The 22,773-nt window shown below is 40.0% G+C and overlaps 1 protein-coding gene across 1 annotated transcript in view; it reads right to left on the bottom strand.

Annotated features, from left to right (window-relative positions):
• The window catches only part of PPP1CB (protein phosphatase 1 catalytic subunit beta), a 29,422-nt gene extending 8,346 nt beyond the window's left edge, over positions 1-21,076 (bottom strand). Inside the window, exons 1-4 of the mRNA XM_084203201.1 lie at positions 20,837-21,076; positions 7,694-7,825; positions 4,175-4,405; positions 3,725-3,829 (exon numbers count right to left, since the gene is read on the bottom strand). Coding sequence (XP_084059327.1) covers positions 3,725-3,829; positions 4,175-4,405; positions 7,694-7,825; positions 20,837-20,888 — 520 coding nt within the window. The 5' untranslated portion in view covers positions 20,889-21,076. The remainder of the gene's footprint in view (positions 1-3,724; positions 3,830-4,174; positions 4,406-7,693; positions 7,826-20,836) is intronic.
• Positions 21,077-22,773: the final 1,697 nt, after the last annotated feature.

The following is a 22,773-nucleotide window of genomic DNA, read 5'->3' as shown; positions in this document are numbered from 1 at the left end:
TCACCTTTTAAACTTTGACAAATCTACCACTTCCCCTTCCCCAGGCCTGATCTATTTGCACACACATTACATTAGCACACGGCACCACACCCAGAGGTTGCAATGGGCAGTCTCAGTGAAATAAACACGATCAGTCTGTGACTTTCTATGAAGTTACAGTTTTCAGCATTTCAGGCTGCACCCAAAATAAATCTTTAGTCCCTGGAAGTGTTCAAGGCCAGACTGGATGGGACTGGGGATCCTGGTCTAGTGGAAGGTTCCTTGCCCACAGCAGGGTCATTGGGAACTAGGTGACTTTTAATGTTCCTTCCAACTCAAAGCACTCTATGATTCTTTAAAAGGAAATGTTACTACAAACCATGTCAAAGCCATGTGGCTGTCCATTTTTGTGCTATTTTGCACTACCGGAAAACAGCAAAACCCTATGGAATTGCCAGCAGGTTTGCAGACTTCTTTGCAATCATTTCTTTCCCTAAGTATTTTCCTAACTCCTCTTGCATGCAAAGAAACGGCTAATGTCTCAAATTCATACCTACAGAGAAAAGTCCTACATGATCAGTGTTAAATGGAGGATATAAGAATGCCAAAACTCACTGTAAAGCTGCTGCCAGTAAAGTGATTGCTGAAACCTAAAGCATACTAAAAATAAACAATTAAGTTGTCTCGTCACAACAGCTAAATACAGAAAAAATACCTTTAAGTATACTCAGTATACTGTATTTTTGAAGCTTAAGACCACCTCTTCCCTAAGGGAAAACAAATAATTCTCATCACTCCTGGCAGACTCATCAAATTTTATTTGAACCACTCTTTGACTGTGTGGAATTGGTAAAGTAAGTGTGATAGGTACTAATTTCTATAGTGTGATCCTTGAATACTATGTAAATTAAGTAGAGATAAACATAACATCCAGTTCATTGTCATTAATGTCACAAGAAAAACAGAATTCCAGAGCCTAAAAATACTACATAAATGCAGTGTTTTACTGTACAAACACAAATCCCATCTCAGAGCTTCAATCCAGTGTGGTAAGCCCAACCTAGTCCATCAATATGACACTACAATATGGACTTCATTTATAGAAACTTGAAACTAATCATGTAAGTTCTCTAAAGATTAGAGCTAGAGAGGGCTGTCATAGATAAGAGGACTAGTGCTGTACAGAATGCAATGCAGAGAGAAAGGGAGAAGTCGGGAATGGTTATGGAATAAGCTTTAATGAAGTGAGATAAAGAGCAAAGTTAGATGTTAGTTGAGAGGGCAGTCTTAAAAAAAGAACAAATTATTACATGTGTGAGGAATGTGGGAAGAGAGGGAGCTGATGGAAAAGATACAATGAAAGATGCTCTCACTAGCCTGACCATTTAAAGACAGGGGTAGCAAGAGAGGTGTGAGTTATATTGCAAGATGGAGAACTCAAAACAGATATCTAGAAAAGTGTAGGTAAAAGAGATGACTCAATATATTAAGTTATTGTAGGTGGCCTACTGGGGTTGAAGTTAGGTGCCTTTTGTTTTACTATGTTATGCGGTTTTGCAAAGTTTTATTATATCCCAGAGGACAATATTTTTAAAATAAACTATGCAAAAATGCGCAATATAGTAAAAAAGGCACCTACCTTATATCTATATGCTAGCTTCAACCTCCAGCAGAGTTGAATGGTTTGTGTTGCTGCCTCAGTGTCTATTAGAGTAGTAACATCATGAAAAGGCGTTGACAGTCCATTACTTCATTGGATCTGGAATGCAGTTTGGATAGGACTGGAGAAAAGTGGAAAAAGGGCAAAACTTATTTCTGTGCTGAACGTCCACTTCTATTTATTAGGAGCACACAGCACTTTAGTAGTCTTTTCACTTTGTTTCACAGCTACAGATAGTTCAGAGTGGCAATAGTTTCAGTTATAGACTAAGCCTGTACAATTTACGGGGCAATTAGAAATTAATAACAAAGTACTGCTTTTCATAAAAAGATCCTTAAAAGCATACTAGGCAAAAAATAACCTCTTGTTTAGTCAAGTAGGAAAACTTTTAATTCGCACATGGCCCCCCCCCACCATTTACCCATGAAACTTTAAATCTTTTTTCTTGGAAAAATAGCTCTCGAGGCTTCTTTCTCATGGTTCAGGTCTCAAGTGCACACACAAAGCTACTGGTTTTGTCATAGCATTCTGCTCTACCTGCTAAGCTGCTTTGATTAACTTCCACCTAAATTTAATTGTTTGCCTGAAACACTCCAGTATTTTGTTACTATTCATGCTCTGTTTTCCAAAAAATCAAAATTCTAAAATATACGTTGACAGCAGAACAGTAATCCTTCATAAGCTGTTTTGGAGACTAATTTATTACATGGGTTTTTAGCCACTGGTATTTGGCTACCTTGGTGCACAAGTGACTCTATCTCACATTCTTAAAACTATGAGATCTAGCCTGTAAGATAGATACCAGTTCTTAAAAAAGAAGAAAACACCCCCACATGGCATGAGAATAAGATTAAAAGATGAGCTGCAAACAAACAGATATTCTGACATGTCAGTGTTACCCAGAGACTGGCAGACCCAAGTGTATTACTGCATTAACTATGTTTTTACAGGGACTTAATATCTCAGAGCATGTTATGTATAAGACCCATCTTGCTTATTCTAGCAGGCACTGAAGGCAAAAGCTTTCAATAGAAGACACAAGAATACTCCAGACCATTTTTAAAGCACATTCCATACAGGCATAGCTCTTCAATTGATACCTGTAATTAATAAAGGCAGGATGGCAGCCATCAATAGAACCTCATGAAGTCTGGAAACGGAAGTGTTCAAACTAGATGTTTCTGCATTGCTTTCATTTCCACTAATTTCCATCTCATTGGCAACACAGGTGTGACATCTACCAAACCATTTCTAGATCACTCAGAGAAAGGCATTAAGTTGCTTATTAATGGAGGCAGTTGCAAACACAGCTGCAAAAGACAGGATGGCTTTTTCTACAATAATTCTTGAAATTCTTGTCAACTCTTTGACACTGCAAGCTTCTGAAAGCCTATTAAGCATCACTGCCTATAAAATCATGGCAAGGCCTGTTCTACAAAGAAGAGAACCTGGGTACATTCTAATATTCAGACACATCACAGCCCTCAGTCAGATCAACACCCAACACTTTTTTCAGTACACCAGGACAGCACTGGGATAGGTACCCACAGAATGTAGACTGTCTAGCAGCAAAGGCTTTGTGAAGTCCATGCAAGCCATGTCTAATCTGTTCCAGCGTTAACAAACATCTCGCTTCAAGCTGCAGGCTTGTCTGTGTGACCTCAGCGGTCCCTCCCACCAAAGTGTTGTTAAAGAGGCTGAGAGTACAGAGCCAAGGTTACTTGTGAAAGCCACTCTTCACGGCTAGGGATGCCAATGTTAGCGAAGGCTGCACCGATATACAGTAACAGCAACAAGTAATGTGGCAAAGTAGACAATAACTCTAGCATTAAGTAACCTTCAGAGAGGGATACACTGATGGGAATACTTACAGATGCACTCCCCCCTCAGGCACAAGCAGGCAGTGTGCATCAGGTAAGAATGATAGTCTACTGACAAGTGCACAGAAAAGCACGACCTTTACAGACAACACAAGGTTAAATATCTCCAGCTAAATATCAGGTACACACAGCCACACTCCATTCGGTAGAGCATTAACCCAAAATCAAGTTTAGATACAGCTTTTAAAAGCAGCCATCAGCTTACCTCCATGACAACAGAAGATCTTCTCATCCACAATGGCTGCAATAGGCAGACAGTTAAAACAGTCTGTGAAGGTCTTCCACAGCTTAATGTTAAATCTCCGCTTGCCTACAAAAACAGTGTGTGACATTAGGAAGAGGAAGCTGGTTTTTAAAGACAACCTGTAATACATATCAAAGCCTAAGCAAAAATCTTAGCAAACTGTCTGTCTTCATAGGGTTCTATTTCTGTGAGCACACTAACGTCTCAATCTCTTACAACAGCATTTCAAGGACAGCAGAAGAAAAAAACAGTAATGCTCCAGAGTGACTTTAACCTCGGCTTGGAACTTAGAAAGTTTCAAAGCAGGTTCACAGAATATTGAAACCCTTGCATTACAAGAGTCACTACAAGTGTTAACAAAACAAAATATTAGTCTGGTGTAGTCTTCCAAAAGTAATAGCTTTTGCTTACATTCATCATAAAATCCATAGATTCGATTGATGCTAGCACACTCATGATTTCCTCTTAGGAGAAAGAAGTTTTCCGGGTACTTGATTTTATATGCCAGTAATAGGCAAATTGTTTCCAGAGACTGTTTGCCTCTGTCTACATAATCTCCAAGGAAAAGATAATTAGCTTCTGGTGGGAATCCTCCATATTCAAATAATCGAAGCAAGTCTGTATACTGACCATGGATATCACCTGAAAAAAAAAAGGTTTACCAAGGATTAGTGCAACAACAGAAAGACTTAAACAAGTCAAGAACTTAAGCCAGCTAATTAGTTTTTATTCAGTGACATTAAAAAAGTCATTAATATTACCTTTAAAAACTGGCAATATGCATTACAAAGGTAAGAACCATGCTAATATTAAAGCTGAAGCACTCACAGGATATAAATAACTCACCATATCTGCACAACTGCTATGTCAGGTATGAAGCCAGTCTGAAAGGCAAAAGCTACAAAAATCTTCACTATAAAGCATAAGCTTTCTAACCAAGCTTTAATTTACTTAAATTAAAACAAGGTCAGAAAGAAAACCTCTAATTGAACAGGTATATGACCAGGAAGCAAATGTACCTCAAAAATGTCACATAATCTACTGCAAAAACAGATCAGTGAAGAATTCAGACTGGAGAGAAACTGAACACTGTGCTGGCAAAGTACACTTACTTCAAAGGTCAATTTCCATAACACTGCTGTAACTAAGAATCCCATCCCCCAGCATTTAGACTAACTCCTCCTTTGATGCATGTAAGCAAGACAGACTCAAAAGACTCCATCTCTTACAAGATACTCAACCCCGCAGCTTGTTGTTAGGAAAAATACTGTCATGTTACTCTTCACACTGCCAGTTTCAAAACCAGTTTCTACGGAACAGCTCTGTGTGGCATTTACACCACCACAGCGCATCACATCAGAGCAGCCAAGGCTAAACTATCTCTGAGCTGTCCACATGGGTGAAGAGGCCAAAGCTGCTCTACAGTAACTTCCAGTATACATGCAAGGTATTCCACCTGAGTGGAAAACTTATTATCAGAGTGACTAGATGCAAAACAGATATGCCAAAAGCCTTCAGTACAAGCTGTATGTTATGTAGATTCAGTACCTCCTGGTCCTGTACATTAAGCATTACATAGATGTATCTTCACTAATGCTGCTTCTTCAGTGACAAAATCCTGACTTTGCTGAGCAGAGTTATTCTCCAGTAGAGCACAAGCTACTACAGCCCCAAAAGAGAAAAAAAAAACAACTCACACAACTTTCTTCATCTTAAAAAAGATAAAAGGTTTCCAAACCTGTATGCTCTTTGGTTCAACTCTTAAAGCATACAGTGGTAAGAAGAGTGCATGCTATATTATATTCCTTTAAATTTTCCATGAAAAATGCAATACTTCCTCCTTCAGGCAGCATTCTCCCATAACTACTTCTCACTCGGGGAGAAGAATCACTTTTCCAATTTTCTTCTAATAGAGGTGATCAGTATCTACTACCCAATTTCAGTCAAAATCTGAAGATCCACTGGCTAAAATCTCTTTCACACATGTTGCAACAAGAATTATTTGTATTCTAATTGATATTTAGAAGTCTCCAGGTCACAACCTGAAGAAGCAGAAGACTCCTCAACAAATTGTTTCTATGCTGAGTCTAGTTATCCAGGATCATGTAATCAAATCCCCAGCCTTCATCACTAACAGAAAGAACTACCAAGAAAACGCACTCCAGAAAATATTATGTTGTCTATAACTACTTTCAGTTACACACATGCACCAGAGGGACAAATGCACTTAATGGGTAAAAACATTTTGCAGAAACAATTTCAGAAAGGTACCGAGGCATTTACCATTCCATTCAGGGCACTTAGCACTTTAAAATACAGCTTCATGTGAGCACAAGTTGAAGTCTACCAGATAAAAGACTTGCATTAAAAACCATATCTATTTTAAAATGGACATTTACATAAGAGCATCTTTCATCTTACATTAAAACACAGCCATTTGAGATGTAGAGCTTATTTTGAACTGACTTGATTGTAATACAAGACAATCCTATTATGGCTCCTCAGGCATAGCCTGAACACACAAAAGTAATAGTTCAAAGCATTACCAGATGCATATTTTGCTTTTGGTGAAAGCAATCATCTTTCTTTCACTTTTATCTAAATGCAGCTTTGACAATTGCTCCAATATTAAATTTAAATGCACCTGACACTTCCTGGTACTTTCACTGTGTTTGGAATCTGATTTAAGATAACAAATGCCTTATTTAGCTGTCCATTAGCTACACCTATTACTGCACACCTAACAGTCCATTCAACTGCCTCAATCTAAACAGATGAAGAGGACCTTACTTTGAAGTAGGCCAATTATTCTTTGCAGACCCTGACTTATGTATAATCTACCTGAGTTTCCATGTTTTCTTCATCTAGAAATACAATACGACTACACTACAGTGAAAAGTCTACAGAAACCACAATGTGATAAAATTGCATTTTACCTTCATCTTTATGTCATTAGGCAAGCTGGGCTGGTTTTTCCTCCCCACCCTACCAAGCAATTAGTCATTTAAAAATGACTTTGCCATTAGTAGTTGGTTTGCGGGTTTGGCTATTTTATTTTGGGGTTTGGGTTTTTTAAATTGGTAATATCCTCTCAATGTAAGAAACACTGCAGACATTGCATCTGCCAGGAAGAAGCTAATCTATGAGGATGTAAGTAGTAATGAATACAAAGATTGTTTCCCCTTTAATTTTATGACACTTCAACTAATCTAATTCAAGGAATTTTATGCTTTCAAAGGCATTGTCTATTGTTAATAAGCAAGGTGAAGGATGATTACAATCTGGTATTTACAAAACTTTTTACACAATTTTTACAAGCTTGTAGTTACAGTGTACTTTGGAAGAAGTCTAGCATCTTATAAATGCTTAGTGAGGTAAAAATGCACATGTTGTATTTGTGTTTCACAGTAATACTGACGTTTTTCAAAACATGCTGTAAAGCTCAAGGAATTTGTTACATGGTAACTACGCCTAATTTAAGTCTGCATTCAGTTTCACTTTCTCAGTTGAAAGACTAACAATGCCTTCAATTTTTCAAGAGCTTCTTTTCAAGAGGTCTTTGTCTTGTTATGCTTTGAAGTGAGCAACCTCAACATGCAACATGTGGGTCTTTTAAAAGCAGCTAACTGCTTTTTGAAATAGTGATCAGAAGAGCACCAGCTCTGCACAGGCAAGGAACAGGTTGCAAAAGTTGCACTAGATGAGAGCACAAGCAGCCTTTACTGCTGAGGAAACTTGCTCCAAAATAGCCTGAGGAGCATTAGCAATGTACCAAGTGCTAGCTGCCTGAAAACTACATTCAAGATTTTGAAGACCTCCCTCTAATCCCAACTCAACCTCATTTGCCTGACTCAGTATTCTTCCAATCCCCCTAGCATAGAACTAGATTAAAAGACCTACATATAACAGGTATATATCAAGCTTACATACCACAAATTTTCAGAGGTGCCTCTAGTTCCAGAAGAATAGGCTGGCTAAGAAATATTTCCCGTGATTTTATGCACAAGCCCCGAACTTCTGCTTCGGTCATCTGAACAATCTTCCCAGGACGACATCCTCGTACTGAAATGAGATATTTAACAGTTGAAGGTAACTGCCACACAGATATATAGCAATAGCTAAATGCAGATGATCTGTATTTAAAACCCATCTTTGACAAAAGCCAGCGTCATATTGTATGTATGTACCAAATACCTTGGAATTATGCTGGCCAATGAATTGTAAAATTAATCTCAGATTACTGTGGTAATCTGTGCTTAAAGATCTGTATGCATTCCTGTTGAATCAGGTCTCAGAAGAGAACAATTTAAGCTGTGCTTTTGTCCATATCTGAATAAAGAGCAATTTTAAGAAGTGTTTAATTTAGCAATTCCTTTATTCTACAGTATTCATAAAAGACGAGAAAAATCTTGAGAACAGAAAATCTGAAAACACTTCCACATTAGCACAACGTAAACTTCTTTAGGACTGTTAAGTTTAACAGCACTAGTTAAATACAAAGAAAAAAATCATAGACATTATTATGTTTAAATAAACTGAAACTGCCGTATTAGAAACATCATACTAAAAACTATGGAAGTTTGATGGAACTTTCATATATAATGGCTCTTAAATTACTGAAACCTTTACAGCCAAGAACATTCTAATTAGAAATGAAACTGAATTCACAAAACCTGTAAGTCAGGCACTCAGACCTATATTTAGCATAAAATCAAAAGCATTTGCATGTTATTGCACTCCAAGCAATACCCTCTGGCAAGTTTATCTGCAGCTGCTTCTTTCTACAAGTACCTGTATGATTCCTGTCAGAGGCTTTAGTGTCTAATGAGGCAGCAAAACAGAACAATTCTGTTGTCACTTTGGCCGATCCAGTTCAGTCTTGCATCTAAGCACAAACCGAACTTCAGAGTTCAAACAAATAAGCCAGAATCTATCAGTGTCTACAACAAGTGAACATCCTGTCCTGCCATCTGTTTTAGATGAAAAAACATTCAGCATTAAACCATGGTAGTACCTACAAGGAAAGGTAATACACAACTTTTGCAGCTCTAATTCAAATGTTTTCAAATTCATGTACAGTAAGACTTTACTTCATAACAAATTTAGCTGCAACTTCAGTTAGTCTAATAAATTTGTGAACAGAAGAGCAGAAACTATTTCTTCACACATAGCAAATTCCTAGGTCACTTGCTTTCCCTCTTCAAAACAGAAGAGTAAGCTTGTAAATGTTTTTTTTTAATTAACATAACCTCCCTTTACCTTTTATTTCTGCTTAGTTCCTAGAAAACCTACTATATAGAGGAGATCAGTATAATTACGTCTAGCATTATCTACATTGTGCAATAGGGAAGAAAGAGTATGAGGGAAAACAGTTTGTCCTAGGTCACCTAGTACTACAGTCCAAAGTGTCAAACTCAAAATGCTCTGCTCTGGTTATCACTGCTTTCTTGTCCCAGTGTAACTGCACATCTGACCACGCCAACACTGTGCTATAAATATTTATTTTTAATAAACATCAAACACTTGGTAAACCGAGGTTAGGAAGCAGGCACAGGAACACATGAAAAAGCAGAACTGAAGAGCGGTTTTCAAAAGCAGGGAAGAGATGCAAAATTAGATCCTGGGACAGCAAGTTTGAGTGCCAAAAGAGCAGGAGGAATAGTATATCTGAAGCTGAGGATATATTGTAAATACTTAGCTCATTAGAACCTCACAAGAAAAAGGCTGTGTCATACAGGACCTCTTTCAGTGACGCTCAGTGAATCACTACCAGGTGATATTTATGACATGGTAAGTCACACTCTTGCTAATTAAGATTTCAACTACACTCGAGGAAGCAAACAGCATTTTAGCAACACTTTTGTGTTATTATTCCTCATGCATTAAGATGTTCACTTACATATTAGAAGAATACAAAGGCAGACATCAGAAACAATCAGTTTGTGACTCGCAAACAATATATGCCTACAGGCTTCCATTTCATCACATTTCAAACAAATGAGAGATGTTCTTACAGATACATCTTCAGCCCCATTATTAGCAAAAAAACCACAACCAACCAACCAACCTCAGGTTTGACAACTTTGCACAGGACCTGACTATCCACTTTGTGAGGTACCAAAATGTTCCAATAATCTCAATTTCAAATGCTTGTGTTCCAATAGTTTATAATGATCCCCTACAGAGACCTGGTACTCCTTCTGATAGGCACAGTAAACTGCCATTATATGCAAGCAGAGTTTTCAGATTACAATGGCTATAATTTTATTTAGACAATTGCTCTATTTTAGACCCATAGCTTGCAACAGTCACACCAAAGCACCATGCAGCACAATCAGCTTTCCAGTCATGTCTTCCCACTACGGACAGTGCATTCTTTTAACCATAAGCAATAACATTCTCTTCTGTATTTAACTCTCATGATGTCTTGCAGTACCAGAATGATGCCATTTCATACAGATCAAAACCAAGCAGTAGAATCACACACTTATATCCACTCTAGTTTTGGAATTCAAACTGAGGAAAGCCCACTATATACAACATTAACATTACCAGAAGCAGCACCAGACCAAGCACTGAGACCAAAACTGAGATAACAGTTCAAGTAGGGTGCCCCATAATACTTAAAATAACTTTGACCCAATCGGTTTTTCTTACAACACCAGCCTTTAGCTCCCTTTGAAAGTCACACATAGATTTAAACTTGGAACATTTGCTTTATAGAATTGATGCTTTGAGTGGTGCTGGATTTTTTTCATGAGAAGCAAGACACAGAACACGCAGTCCCTGACTTCATAACTAACTGCCAGTCAGTGCCTTGATGGTACTTCTTTACTTCTAACAGTAGAGCCCTAAATGCTGCAAGTCCTTAACAGACAAATCCACTAAGCAACTTATTACCTCCCTTCAGATTTTCCAGGTTAGAAGACACTTTTACAATTCTGACAGGTCTATCACTCTCAGAAGAGGAGACAGCATGCATGTGATTATCAGTCACTTCCATCCTTTGGGAAAGGCGCAGATCTGAACCACTGTACCTTTGCAAAGGCCCCTCCCACCCAAACAGTCTGCAGCTCCAGAGTAAACACGTAGGTTCAGTTACATTTGAAGTAATACAAAACCCGGAGTTTCATGAGGAATAATCATCAATGCTAGTTAAGATAAAAGCAGTTTTCTCCCACAGTTCCGGGATCAGCAATAAGGGTACTACATATTGAGAAATGAGAGGCTCCTGTGAACCCTGAAAGGCTCAGCACTTCACTGGATTCACAAAGACACTGTAAGGTTTGCCAAGTAGTCATCCGGAACAGATGTGCCACAGCTGTGGTACAAGTACACAAGTAAGACTAAGCAGTTATTTCAGCAGCTTACATTACAACTAGAATTTTGTTCAAGTTCCCTTGACTCAGCTGAGCTTTGTATGGATTGTAAACAACACCGCATTTAGTTTTTCAAAAGCCGAATCCCCAGGAACAGATTGAAGGGGAGGTTCTAAGAATCAGATCGAGAGCATTAGAGATGCTTTTCAGACACATTTACGAGTTACTATAGCTAACCACTCCAGTCATAGCTTCACACATCGAAAAATCTGTAGCTCAAACAGCCTTTAACAGCATTGGGAAAACCATCATTTTAAACAGCTGTCAGTTACCCAGCACAGAAATATATAAACATTAAAGGTAAATTAATTCTCTTTAATCTAAAGTGCTGTAAACAAGCTTTGATTTACATAAATTAGCCTTTCAATAGGGACAGTAGGGACAGCACTTCTGTTGTAATACACAAACTCACGTGCATAGTGCTCTGAGAGAACAAGCTGGTCCTCCAGTGAGCTTCAAGCAGAGTGACATGGCACAGGATAAAAAGGAATAAAAGCAAATATATCATTGAACACTGAGACTTATTTTAGCAAAACAGATCCTAGTTACCTAAAAGCTACTCTAATTGATATTAGAATAATCTCTGCATCTACACAATCATTGGTAAGCAACTTTAAGTTCAGTAACAGTAAATAGCAATTCAAGACATAAGCTGCACAGAGGCAGGTAAGAAAACCTTCAGCAAAAATTTTGGGATTTTTAATCCCTCTAAATTTATGCCAGAGTGTAGTAGATTATGTAAAACAATACTGGCAAGCAAAAGGAAAATGGGTCAAGAATTGGCTGTTCCAAATTCCACTTGCATCGCTTTTTTCCATAGCCTCTATGAAATGGAAAAAATGTATTTAACCTGTTCTGTTACACAGCTTCTGGTGTGCTTCTCTCTAAGCAACTAAACTGCTCATTTTGTGCCATCATTAATAGTTTCTGACTAGTCAGCTGTGCATACCATACCTGACTAAGTCAGGTATGGTATGCACAGCTACCCTAAGCTTCTACCTGGGGTTGCTTTCCAAGATCACAGTGTCCAGTTTACTGAATGTAACACTCCCAGTTTTATCATAACATCAAAACCCAGAGACTTCTCCCTAGTATCATAAAAAATTGAGTCAGCATTATTGCTAATAAGCACTCTCCTTTCCATTCACTCTGCTTTTTTTGCAGACATGCACTCATGTGGCCACACAGTAGCCACACATTAAACTGCAGTGAACTGGTATTTTCTTCCTAGAACAAAGATACAACAAATCAAAAATGTAATCTAAATAGTTCTCCAACGTGAAGAATATATCCTCTGTGAACTTAAGACAGGGCTAGTGAAAGAGTAAGAAGCTGGTTCTGCTTCTTTGCACACTAGCTCCAGCCAACCCTATGTCTGAAATTATGGCTTTAGAAGTCAATTTTGCCAGAGCAGATCTAAAAAAAACCCCCAAACTACAACCCAAGATTGCAAGCATGCAATCTTACAAATTGCACACAAGCAATTCCCTTGAGCATACACTCCCCCCACATTCTGTGGGATGTTTCATCATTGGTGATTAACAACTCCGACATTTAACTATTTTTTTTTTTTTTAACTTAAAAGTACTTTGGAGTATTTGCCAAATGTTGAACAGCCTGTCAATAGTAGGAGCAGAACAGATTTTAAAGCTTAAGGAGGCATTACCTATGACTTGGGGAAAAAAAAGCAAGCAGTCCTCACACTGATTTTTGGAAATATGTTCTGAAGTTATCTGCTCTCAGCATTTTTCAAATCCAAATTACATACTTTCATGAGTTTAAGTCAAGAATCCTATACTGGATTTTAAAAGCAACTCTCAATTTTGAAAGTAAAACTTCTATTCCCTCAGAATATCTTGTTATTTAACTTGTTCAGCTGCCATCCAGGAGCAGCCACTCCCTACCTTGCAGCAAAACAGAGAGTTAAGCCAACAACACAAGTTTTAAATTTTCAGAAGTGCTGTGACAGAACTAAGCTTAGAATAGCTCTATTCACGAGTTACATTGGTGGACAATAATATAAAGGAACCCATTAGAACTTTGCTCAATTCAGCAAGAACAGATCACTGAACATACAGCTCTTCTGCAGCATACCCAGCAACCCTGCACCTTGCCTAGGGTACATCACCCAAATTTCTCACTAAAAATAGAATAATCAGTCTTCCTGGGAGCTTTTTTCCTGAAAAACTGTGCTTTTACATCCAAGTAACCTTAAAGTCTTTGTAAAATTGCCTTCACTAGATGACCTTGATTTTAAGTATTTTGCTGAAGAACAGTGATTGCTTGTGAACTCATTTTAGCAGGCTTATTTAATATCAAGTACAAGTTCACTGAAGAGTAAGAGACTGTCTAAGCCTTTAATGGGAAAAAAGCCCTAACAATGAAGTGGTGTTGTTCTACCCAAACTTGAATTTACATTCTTTAAATACACGTTATCCAGCAAAATTAATACTCATGGAGAAGAGGCCTTCAAACAACTTAGAAATGACAATGTAAAATTGCTTCAGGGGATGCTCCAGTAAGCCCATGAAAACATGCAACCTTCACCCATTCCTTTAGCTTTCCATGGACCACCTGCTTCCTTACGCAGAAGTTCCATAAACCTACTGATGTCTCAGTCATCCTGTATCATACATGGTTCCAAGAATTACAGAATTCAATACTGAAGGCCAAGATCACATGTTCTGAATTTACTGTTTGCTTAAGTACTCTTGAACCTAAAACTCAAGCAACCCGCAAAAACAAAGGTAGAAGCCTCTCACAATGCTGTATTACACAAATTCCTGTCCTGGTCTACTTGGAAAGCTAACCTAGCATAAGAATTTCATGAAATGAAGAATTTCAGCTTATTTCACAAAGGATGACTTTCTTTTCCCCTAAAGCAGTGCTAATAAAATTCCTAAAACTCAAGAAAGGTGGAGGTAAATTACAAAAGTTATGAAGCAACTTCTGAGAAGTACCAAGGAAAGAAGTTATTGAAGTTATGATACAAAAAGATGGGTGTAATTTCTGCACATCAATGTCACTGGTACTTAACCAATACAATTACATGGGATATATACACAAAAAGGTTTATATTAAGCTTGGTATAAAAATATCAAAAAGCAAACACAGAATACCTCAAAACCCCAAAAATATGGTACTGCAAAACTAAAATGTCCTAGTCAATGTACTAAGACAAATCACACAACAGAAAGTTCTTTTCAATGTTTCAAATTACAAAGCAGATACCCTACACAGCCCCTTCACTGAGTACTGCATCTGACCTTAGTGAGCAACAGCCAAATATAGCATGCTGCCTTCACCACAGACTAGGGCTTAGCAGTGCAGCTTCTTCCTTTCTGAAAAAGTTACATTCCTACCTTTGGTGGTAATAAGGAGTATTTAAGAGAAATTTAAGCAGTTTATAGTCGCAGTTATCTTAAATAAGAACAGTGTTTCTCTTTTTTTATAGTATGATTTAGCTGAGCAGGGAGAAACATGGAATGACTCAAGTAAAACCTGTGCTGCAGAGTATCTAAATGAAACAGTTACTGAATCATGGAGCCTTCAAGTGGCCAAACAGGCAGCCAGAATAAAGAACCCCAGCACACTGCCTGATGCTAGGTCTTGGCCTTCAGCGCAGTGTTTCAAGCCAACCATTCCATTCGTCATGCACTTATAAAGCTAAAGATGAAGTGGCTGATATCTGCACTGCTGTACAGACCCAGAAACAAATTTCATTCTTCTACCCCTCCTCTCTGGTTAATACAATACCTACCCTCCTAGAAACATACCAAAACTGCCTATTTTCTTCCTCTTTTTAAAGACTATTTTTTAAAAAGTCCTTTGCAAGCAAGTCCTTTTACAGTTATTCTTTTCTAGTAGCAAATTATCCAGTGATTTCACACCAAGCCAGGTAATAACTCCTGTTTATTCAGGATTCATCTCCATGGTTTGTTTGTATTGTTTTGCAACAGATCATTAAGGTCTATTATATTTCTCTACAACTGCCTCCCTTTTTCAGCATCAGTTACAGAGCCTATTACTGCAAGCACTACTACCATATCATAATACCACACCATCAGGCTGGCTGGCTGGCTATATTAATTAGTTAAGACAGCAACAAAATAAGAAATGTTATTGACCATAGCACATTTGACCAGTATAGTCTATACCATTTAAAACTAATAAGGAAAACTATCAATTATTTCATAAGAATTTAAAATCCAACTTTCATTTAAAAAGTCAAGTAACATTGAAATTCTTATGTTTATCACAACCTGTAAGACCTCCAAAATCACAAGAAAATGAAGTTTGGAGCTTTCTTAGAAGAGTCCACGTGACATGGTAAGAACACCATGCAATCAGCTTTATTAAGGCAACCATAAAAATCACCTTTTTAGCTGAACATTGAAGCAATAACCATTCCCTACACCTACTGGTAGTCCAACATGTGTCTTCTTGGGTAAATATTTCACAGCTTCTTTGGTGCATTGGTACTACCAGAACCAGTAGCCCTCAGCCTCACCAAAATTAAATTTGTTTAGAAAAGATCCACATTAAGTTCAGTCAGATCAATTCAAATTGTTAATTAGGAAAGCTAGATGTCTTGCCTAGACAAGGCAAATTTGTTTGTACAGCAATAGAAACTAAGCCCCTTTACAGAAAGCCATCTTGTACCTAAGGTTACCGTGTCTGGGTTTCCCTAAGTAGATCCTCTCTTCCATATGGTAAACTCCCTAGTGTTTACTAAGACACCTATAAATTTAAAAGAGCAGAGATTCATTCCAGCTGGGATGCCTTATATCCAGAAATTAAGGACACAGCACAGAAACAGGAAGCCCAACACCCTGACAGAAACATGGAAATCTTAACACCTTTCACAGCGCTCTTTTCCAGTATCTTTGCTTTGATATAGGGGCAACCTTTTCCACACATCACACATCTAAGCTAAATTAAAATTAGCTTAGAATGTAGTGTAAATGTAGACCTGGTGCACCCAATTTAGCTCAGCATTGTTGCAAATTTCAGGGCTTTTCCCAGACAGGGATACATGGTATTCCTAGATGAGGCAAAACAAGCAGCAATTTCAGCTGCAAAGCCCAAGAGAAAAAAATCTACATTGAGAAAAAAACTTCTCTGTTCACACTGGAGAGTAGGATTCAAGAAGACCACTGAATCACAGCCTTCCAATACTTAAAGAGGGCTTATAAGAAAGATGGGGACAGGCTTTTTAATAGGGCTTGTTGCAATCGGACAAGGAAAACTGATTTAAGCTAAATAAATTTAAAAAAAAAGAAAAGTAGGTCAAGTCTAGATATATGGATGAAATTCTTTTACAGTGACAGCAGTGAAACACAGAACAGGTTGCCCAGAGAGGTGGTGGACGCTTCATTCCTGGTAACAGTCAAGATCACACTGGACAGGGCTCTGAGCATCCTGATGTAGGTGAAGCTGTCCCTCCACCAGAGAGGGGCTGTACCAAGTGACCTTTACAAGCTCCTTCCAACTGAAATCATGGTATTATTCTGTATTCCACATCTGATGTGCTCATGGCAGTATCATGTGTGCATATTCCTGTGCTGTCCACAGCTAGAAGGGACTGGGGAAAAAATCCATCCACCAGATGGCATAGCTGGGATAGTAGGAAAGAAAAAAATAATAACACGTAGTAAGTACACACGCTGAAGTAAAAATAAGACCACCATCTTCATGTACTGTAACACAGCTAAACCTGATCTGTGATTCTGCATAGCAGCACGAGAAGGAAACACTCTTTCAATGAATTTGGCTTATTCACTTTCATGGTCACATATCACTCAAAGAGTCTTTTAGCAAAGATACAGAATTCTGTATTTGAATGACCTACAAGTTTTTGCAGATTCACTCATGACAGACAGTAAAACTCGAAGTGTCTCCAAGATAGTGAGGCACACATGTCAGAGCACCAGCATCTCCCTCATTCTTCTAGTAAAGCAACAGGAATGATAATTTAAATCTGGCAGATGGTACTTGGTAGATGAAGATAAAAGAAAAGAGATAAAAGAAAAAAGATGGAGATAAAAGAAAACACTGCTATGTTCAGACTTCACGCACAAACCTGAGTTTTTACTTTCCTACCATTTCCAAACAGTAGTTATTTATAAGGTATCACTAACTAATGGCCAAGAACTAGACACATTGCAAGAGAAAGTAAATTCAAAATGAGATCTTACCATTCCTAAAGTCACCACTTAACCAATGAATAGAGAAGAACTTGGTATATGCAAAAGGACATGGAAATTAAAAGCTGATGTCATAGAAGACTACTACCATTCATTACACCCTGGTTCAGGTGAGTCTATGAAAACTCTCACTAAATTCAACTCAAGAGTTAATTGATTTGGCTTTCAGCCCTCAAAAGATCTACAAAGTAACTAAGTACATATTCAAGATAAGCATGTGGGCATACTCCTTGAGGACTGGGAAGATGTTCTTGAATTCTCCCAAGCAGCCCAGCTATAGGCCAATTCATATTGATATCTGTCCTGGCTTAGGGCAAATTTGGGAGAGAACCTCCAAAGGGGCTCCTCTACGAAAGCAGATTCAATCGGCCCTTCACCCCCAACCGGTCCAGGAGAAAATACCTCCTTGGAGAAAAGTGGAAAAAACCTGTTTATTAAACAATAAAACCTAAACAATATTAAACAATAAAACCCCTTGCTACTCCAAAAGAGATGACAAACCCAGAAAGTCCCCTCCCCGGGTTGGAGGTGGCTCAGCTCACTCAGTCTCTTATCAGTCCCTCCGGTGCTGGAAATGCCTCGGCCCAGGCCCGGCCCGGGGGGCTACAGATGCGAGCTGCCGGTGCTCCTCTGGGTGTTCAGTCCAGAACAGGTTTGAACAGGTCCAAAGAAAAGGGAAAAAGGAAAAAAAACCCACAGCCCAGGGAACTTCCTTACCTCAGCTAGCTAAAGCTAACTAAAAGCAAAGGAGAGCTCTGTCCCACTGTCTGTCTATCCGCAGACAACACAGTCCAGGAGCAGGAATGTGGAGGAGTAAGTGCAGTGTCTGAAAACAAACTGGGCACTTCTTCTCTCTTCCCTTCACTCTGGGACAAGTCTTAAAGGTGCAAAACTTATTATTCAGCATAAACAGAACAGACGATTGGGGATAAAAGCATCATACAGTCAACCTAGGACAATATCTCAAAAAGAAACCAAAACCACAAACACAAAGAAAGTAAGACAATCTAAGTAGGCAATTCCAATCAATAGGCAAGTTAATGTGTCATGTAACCCAGAAGGACAAAAACAGAGCAACCTAATTAAAGTAGGAGCAAGAACTCCTGACAGTTAATATCACAGCCTAGAAACAGGTGTCACCACCCAGCAACACAGTGACAACAGCGAAGTTTCCTACTGCTGTGCCTTTTGATATGTATTTGCTACCCTTGAAAAATTATGTGTAGCAGCCCCTGAGAGACAATTGTAGACTGCTACTCAAACTTAAAGCCATACATTTCACTTAAAGCAACCAAAAGGACTAAATATATACTGCATGACAGCATTTAACTAAAATATCTTTTTATTATTTCACTGCGCTTACACTTACATCACAAAAGCCATGTTAAATTATCCTTTTAAGTCAAAGTTGAAGTGTGAGTAATGGAGCCAAACAACTTGCTTTGAACAATTTAACTGGAGATAAGAGTCAACAGAAATTTTTCTGCGCAACCAGCGTGGGGAGGGATTCAAACTCACTTTACCAGAACAGGTCAGCTAAGCAACAGCATGAGCTCCAGAATGTGAGCTGCCAATTGAACAAAAAACCAACCAAACAAAACAAACCAACCTTCATTGTGGAACACTGCTGTTTGAACAACAGGTTAAAATGCTATATGCTAGCAGTGCAACAAATAAAAGATGTTAAAAAGAAAGCAAAAATAATTGACACACAATGCATTCCTTTAATTGCTGCCATTTTTTTCCAAACAAAACCTGTAAGAATTACCTATTATGTTTCAGATACGAGATGTTGTACCAGGCACTCCTCTAACATTAGCAGATGACAAGCAGAAAGAAAGCACCCCATGGTTCAGAAGTTGTACATACTCATATCCCTAAAGGTTAAAGTACTATGGAAGACAAGAAGCACAGGACAGGCTGCTGAAACACAAGGTAAGAACCATAACCCAAAAAGCAATGAAGTTGTAACACAAGTATTTATGGTGTACGTAAACTGTATGGAAGACATATTTAAAAAGTCTTCAGAAAATAAAAAATAAACAGAGTAATACCTAAGAGGGAACAGAACAATCCAACAAGTTGCACACCAAAACACTGCAGAATCCCCTCCTCCTAAAGCACTCTATATATAAATTACTACACTACTGTGGAACAAATGCCTTTCAAATATATTATTTAGAGTGTCTCAAAAACCCCAGAACCATAAATATACATGTATCTTAATGTCCCCCCAAAATATCAACATTTACTAGGGTATTATTCAGTTTGTCTTAAAACCCTCCCTATTAATCTGTGTTTCAACATCCAGAAAAAGGGAGTTTTATCTGCATTAACGATCTAAGAGAAACTTCAAGTGATACTTGTTTCTTCATACTATACTACACTGCATACCTTAAATCACAAACATAAGCACAGCTGTTCAAAGACTTTATGTATTTTAAATACTGCTTTTGCCGTTCTTCGTTTTCACATCGAAAAAAACGAGATAGCAGCTGCTAAGAAGTCCTTAAAGCCCTAACCCCCTGCTTTGTAGTAACTCGACTAAACAAAACTCAGCCTTACAAAACTTGATTCACTTCCCAAACTATACATGCTCCATAAATTCCTTTCTATAAGCCTTCTGAAATGTGATCCAACTATCTAAGGAGTACAGCAACCAAATAAATGAACGGCGCATACCCATGCAAGTACTCTCATCTCATCTCCGGCATACCAGGTATTTGTTGAATGTGGAATGAAAGATTAATAGAAGAAGAGGCCCAAGAAGACTAAACATTCACGACATGACTTAAATAAAAAGAAAATACTAGCAATAATTCCTCAGCTTCTCCAAAAGCAGGCAATAAATGAGCTCACTTTAAAGGGCACAATCACTGTTTAATACACAGAAAACCCTCCACAGCCTTTATCAGCCACCCATGAGAGCCTCTTCTGGAGACTGCCCCGTAGGCAGGCAGAGGAATGTCAGCGCATAAATCCCTCTGCTCCCACCGACACTCACGTACACACAGCCCCACACCTAACGCAGCCCGCAGACGTAATTTTACACACGGAGGGCTGCGACTACAACCCGACCGGAGGGACGGGGGAGAAAAGGCCGCTCAGCTAGCGAGTCAAAGAGCTCAGCTAGCGAGGCGCCCCCAGCTCGCCCCTCAGCCAGGCAGTTGCACCGGGGTGAAGAAGGGAAGATGGAAAACGAGGCGCTTTTAATTTTTTTTTTTTTTCTTCCTATTAAATAGGAAGGCAGCCAGACGGGGCGGGCACCCCCCCGCACACCAGCCCCTCCTCCCTCCGCGGGGCTGCAGGGCCGGGGCTCGGGGCACCGGCGGGACGCACCGAGCCCGCTCCCGGCCGCCACCCCGGGCCGGCGGCGCGGCGAAGGCGCTGCCCCCCGCTCGCCCCGCACCGCGCCGCGCCGGCAGCCCCGGCTCTTCCCGCGGGGAGCGGCGGCCGTGCCCTCCGGCTCCCCGCGGCGCCCCGCTCACCTTCCAGCAGCCGGGTGATGAGGCTGTCCACGTTCAGCTCCCCGTCCGCCATTTTGTGGCCACCAGACTCGGTCCCGGGCGGGGAGAGGGCGGGGTGGAGGGCGCTCCGCGGGGGAGGAGGAGCAGGGAGCGGCGGCCGCAGTGACAGTGGCTCCCCCCACCCCCCTCCGGCGGTCCCCGGCGGCCGCCCGGCTTCTCCCGCTCCCTCGCAGCTAAATGGGAGAACGCGGCCACCGCTCCTCCCCGCGCCTCCTCCCCTCCTCAGGAGCCGCCAGGGCGCATGTGCCGCCTCGCCCGCCGCGGCCGCTCCGCGCCCCGGCAGCGCGCAGGCGCGGCGGGCTCGGCGGCGCAGGCGCGGAGCGGGCCCGGCCGTGCCCCGCTGCCCGGCCCGGCCCGGCTCGGCCCGGCCCGGCCCGGCCCGGCCCGGAGGCCGCGGCGGCGGCAGAGCCGGGCCGGGGCACGGGCCAGAGGCAGGAAAAGGAGCCCCGGGAGCCGAGGGTCAGCCGAGGGTCAGCCCTCCGCCTGCTGGCACCGCACCTGTGCCATCTCGCAGTTTACTAAAGATAATTTAAAAAAAATGTGTCGTAACTGGAATGACGAGTTGTGCCCTTTACAGCGCTCTTCGAACGCAGTTGTCAGAGAAAACTCTCTGGTTCGTGTTTCTCTGCGGCTGGAGCTGCTAAGAGTACTTTTTTGGTGATTTCTGGAACTTTTTTTTTTTTTTTGAGATGAGCTCTCTAAAGACATGTTTACATACTTCTGTCAGCAGATGCTTGCCTTGGATGGACAGAGAAGTGCTTTAAAATGTAGGTGGTGAAAACCCTCTGTGAACTGGGAGAGCAGATAAATACGTGTATGTTGACAAAGTAACAAAGTGCAGATGTTCTACCAAAAACAGGCCTCTCCTTTAAATGCCTAAATATAGATGTTGATGTAGAAACTTGAACTTGAATTTTTCCATCAGTCCCTACAAGCCAGCAAACTGCTTCCACCTTATGTAATGTTGAAACCCAATTTTTATCTCTTCATTAGAAGAAGATGAGTATGAGCAAAACAAAAGCAATTAGGACAGGGTGGGGCCATGATCAGGTATCAGATGGTGCTAAGTGTCCAGACAGTCAGGTGAAAGAACATTCTTTTGAAATGCCTACACAGGTGGGCAGGATACACAGAAATAAAATTTCAGCTCATCTGCTCATGATAGGGTGTACAGCTATCCTTTCTTGCTTTTCAAATTCTGCTAGTATTGGAAATCTTAAGTTTAAAAAAATCCTAGAATGTTTTTCTTTCATTTTTCATTAAACTAGGAAAAATAATTATTCCACTTTTTGAAAGTTCATCCTTATCCCAACTACCTTATTGCTGCCAAGACTAATAGATCTGCAGTCCCTCTTGAGCTTTTAGGAATTGTCCCAGTTTCGTTTCACACAACTGAAGGGCCCTGGAGGCTATTTTAAGCCATCACAACATCAGGTTCAGACAGTTCAGACATAATAATATATTATCACAGAACATTCTGCATTGATAATTAAATGGGGATATGAAATTATCTTTCACCGTGGCATAAAAATATAATTAAGACATCTTCCCAAACTCCGTAGGATGATAAACTTTCAGGTACACTTAACAAAACAATCCCCTAACAACTGTTTTTACTAGGCATGTCAACATCTTCCAGAAGCAATTCAGCAGCATATCATAACAACAAAATAATTTAATATAAGCAGAGATGCTATGAAAAAGAACAAGCAGCACAACATATCTCGTTTCTTTCCTTGTAGATTCTGTGCCAGTGTCTTGTTTTGTTGGGAGTGTGGCTGGGTGACAGCTAGTGCCCAGCTGTCAGTTGGGTGGAAGGTCCCCTCACTGTGCTGCATAACCCTGTCAAGTTTGCATCCCCCTTTCTTTGTAGCTTGAGCAGGGACCCAAATGTGTGG

This window comes from Fringilla coelebs, assembly GCF_963513975.1.
Source record: "Fringilla coelebs genome assembly, chromosome: 3".
Classification (NCBI taxonomy): Eukaryota; Metazoa; Chordata; class Aves; order Passeriformes; family Fringillidae; genus Fringilla; species Fringilla coelebs.
The sequence above is the reverse complement of the archived record's forward strand: the minus strand, read 5'-3'. Positions and strand labels throughout refer to the sequence as shown.